This window comes from Etheostoma spectabile, chromosome 18 (assembly GCF_008692095.1).
Source record: "Etheostoma spectabile isolate EspeVRDwgs_2016 chromosome 18, UIUC_Espe_1.0, whole genome shotgun sequence".
Classification (NCBI taxonomy): Eukaryota; Metazoa; Chordata; class Actinopteri; order Perciformes; family Percidae; genus Etheostoma; species Etheostoma spectabile.
Window position 1 is genome coordinate 26,616,770 of NC_045750.1, and position 2,972 is coordinate 26,619,741.

The following is a 2,972-nucleotide window of genomic DNA, read 5'->3' on the forward strand; positions in this document are numbered from 1 at the left end:
TCTGTTTATGTTTTGTAACGTGTTTCTGGATTTATTTTTAAATATATATCGGCCAATATATCAGAATATCGGATTTTTAAATAACCAAATATTTGCATCGGTATCGGCGAAAAAATCCTTTATTGGTCGGGCTTTACGTAACAGCCTGCTAATATTTGCTAACTCCAGGCTTTTGTTTGTGTGTTGACTGTGTCAAACAGCTGTGCAGGCATGGTGGAGCGAAGCTCTAATTAGAGCGATGGCCTCAAACAAAGCCCCGACCAGGCCTGACAGGTTTCCCATCCAACCAAACACCACGGCACATGAGTTCCCTGATTAGCTTCCCTCCGCGGCTCACGGTGCTCATCAGTTGAATAACATGCTGGAGTGTTTGGCTGCGACTCACGGGTCTCGATGGCACATGATTGGAGCTCAGTGGTGAAGGGGTGGGGGCGACGAGGTTCACCTGCTCCTAATTAACCCTCTTCTACACAAAGTGTGCTTCTGTCTCAGTAGGGGCTGTCTGGCGAGATCCCGCCTTGATCACAAATTATTATGACACATTATACAGCATGTCTGTCACTTGGGAGACAACAACTATGTTTGTACTCTTATGTGCTGATAGGTATAGTCTTAACTTGAGTAGTCTCGCTTTGGCAGACCTTCCTCCACAGCTCTGCGGAGGAGAGTCAGGCTAGTCCACACAGCATTCTGGGCTGGGAGGAGATGCTCTGGTTTATTGGCATTTCTTTAAACCAATTAGGTAACCAGGTAACCATAGTTTGGACAGTGTAGCTAGCTGTCTGGATTAGAAAACCAACACTGAGACAGAGGAAGGGGACGGACATCCGGCCCAAAATGAGGGACATCCGGTAGATCTTCTGGCGGTACCGGAGCAGTCCCCTAAACTAGAACTCAACTAAAGTGTGTGTCCAAGGCTCATAAATAACAGTAAAGTTTATTCCTAACTTGCCTAGAATATTTCAATTTTAAGTTTTCTGGAACAGGTTTTCTGGGAAACGAGACACAAAACACTAATGAACGGTATTCATTAATGTTGTTGATAATATTGCAGTTTTAGTCCTTTCATTCGCAGTGAAACTCAGCAGTAGCATTTTTATTTTCTTTGCTGGTTCCACTTGTAGATGGGTTGTTTCCAGTTTCCTTATATAGTCAATTAACCAGTGATGTGATTTATAGATCAGCATGGACACTAAATACATAAATTTTGTTTTTTATTATTATTTTTCTTGGGCATTTTAGGTCTTCATAGGACAGCTGAAGACATGAGAGGGGGGGGGGGAATGCAGCAAACCCAAGTAAACCTCTATGTTTGGGTGTGCGTGCTCTACCAGGTGAGCCAATCAGGCGCCCATATAGATGTTCTTTCAAAACTAGTTTTTACAATTACTATCTTTCATCTCAGCCAATCAGTGGAGGCTGAGTCGCCGTGGTTCCAAATAAAGCAGCAAATGAAAAAGTCTTTTAAACTAATTCAATATCCACCTGATGTTGAGTAAATGATGTATTTTTAAAAACTAATGATACTAAAAAAAAAATACATTAGCGTCCACTATACAATGCAGGAAACCGGAACCGAGCTCAGACACCACTCTGATGAAGGCAAAAGGACTTCCACCATTTAAAAACGTTGATATGAGTTCTGCATAAAAGCACACTTTATTCCTGGTCTATGATGGATAATTTGAGAGGTTTATTCCCTACATTTTTGCGAACTTCTGAAAAACCACTCATCTTGGGCACTGAGGCATTAATGCACTTTTATCTGTTTATGATTTGTGTTTCCATCTACATGAGCTCCGTTTCCATGGCAACAGAAGCAATATGACTAGCTGCTGATGAGCAGCGGGGATATTGAGATTCAGGCTGCAGGGATGCATAGAAAGTGAGGTACCTGCTGATGGACGGCCGGCTGGGCTCCACCATCTTCCCTCCCCCCAGGTAGCAGGGACTTCAGCAGCCTGGGTACGGCCTTCACTGGAGGGAGATAAGACGCAGCGAAGCCTGAATCCACTGATGGAGAGAATGGAGAAAAGGAGAGAAGAAGAGGAGGTTGCATGAGCAGAGAAGGAGAAAAACGAGGGCAGGAAGGCAAGGCAAGGCAAGGCAGCTTTATTTGTAGAGCACATTTCAGCAATTCAAAGTGCTTTACACAAAATCAGTTAAACAGATAAAACACAGGTAAAAACAGTTAAAAATCATAAGCATTAAAATCCAGTAAAACACATGAATAGACAGTTAAAAAATAGACACATAAAACACAAGAATAAAAGTTACAGTGCAGCATAAGAAATTGAAAGAAATGAGCAGTCATTTAAAGAAAGGCAGCATCAATCAGGAAAAAGGAAAAGCAGGAAAAGATTTTTGAGGCAGGGAAGAGGAAATTTGAGAGATGTGGCAAAAGAAGAAAACAAGTCCCAAACTAAGATTCAGAGCAAAAAACAGAGATAGTTGTCCATGGGCTAAAGCAAACAATTGAGCTGATGACATCAAAGGCCGCAAAAAGGGAACGATAATACAAAGAAATCCATCAGAAGATAAAGGCTTTATCATCGGTACCTGGATCTGGGCGAAGGCTTTGGGATGTGGAGCTAGGCACTGTGTGTTTGGATGAAGGACTCACAAGAGACAGGTCCTGGTGGCTCTCCCAACCCTGCACACACCCAGAGGAGGATACACATATGGCTTAAAGGAGCATTTCAGTAATCTGTTCACTTTTGCAGACTCTACTGGTGACCAGGAAGAACTGCAACAACACTAACAGAAGCAGTTGTTGCAACCATTTATCCTTTACTTCTGGCTAATTATTATAACTGTTTCAGCCATTTCTTTTAGCTAACTATTTCAAACCTTTATACTGTATATCTATTACCTTTAGATAACGCAAGCGCTAATCTATTACTTTTTATCTATTACTGTCCTGGACTGTCCTCTGGACCCCATAGAGAAAGTAGGGGAGAGGAGGATGTTAG

At 42.2% G+C, this 2,972-nt stretch overlaps 1 protein-coding gene across 7 annotated transcripts in view; it reads right to left on the bottom strand.

Annotated features, from left to right (window-relative positions):
- LOC116705791 (kinesin-like protein KIF13B) overlaps positions 1 to 2,972 on the bottom strand; it is a 74,959-nt gene that overhangs the window by 7,661 nt on the left and 64,326 nt on the right. For 5 of the 7 annotated variants that reach the window (XM_032542186.1, XM_032542182.1, XM_032542183.1 and 2 more), the window contains 2 exons: positions 2,560 to 2,653; positions 1,895 to 2,013 (listed from right to left, as the gene is read on the bottom strand). In XM_032542186.1, the coding sequence (XP_032398077.1) occupies positions 1,895 to 2,013; positions 2,560 to 2,653 (213 nt within the window). The remainder of the gene's footprint in view (positions 1 to 1,894; positions 2,014 to 2,559; positions 2,654 to 2,972) is intronic. The other 2 variants (XM_032542187.1, XM_032542185.1) reach the window with 1 other exon arrangement.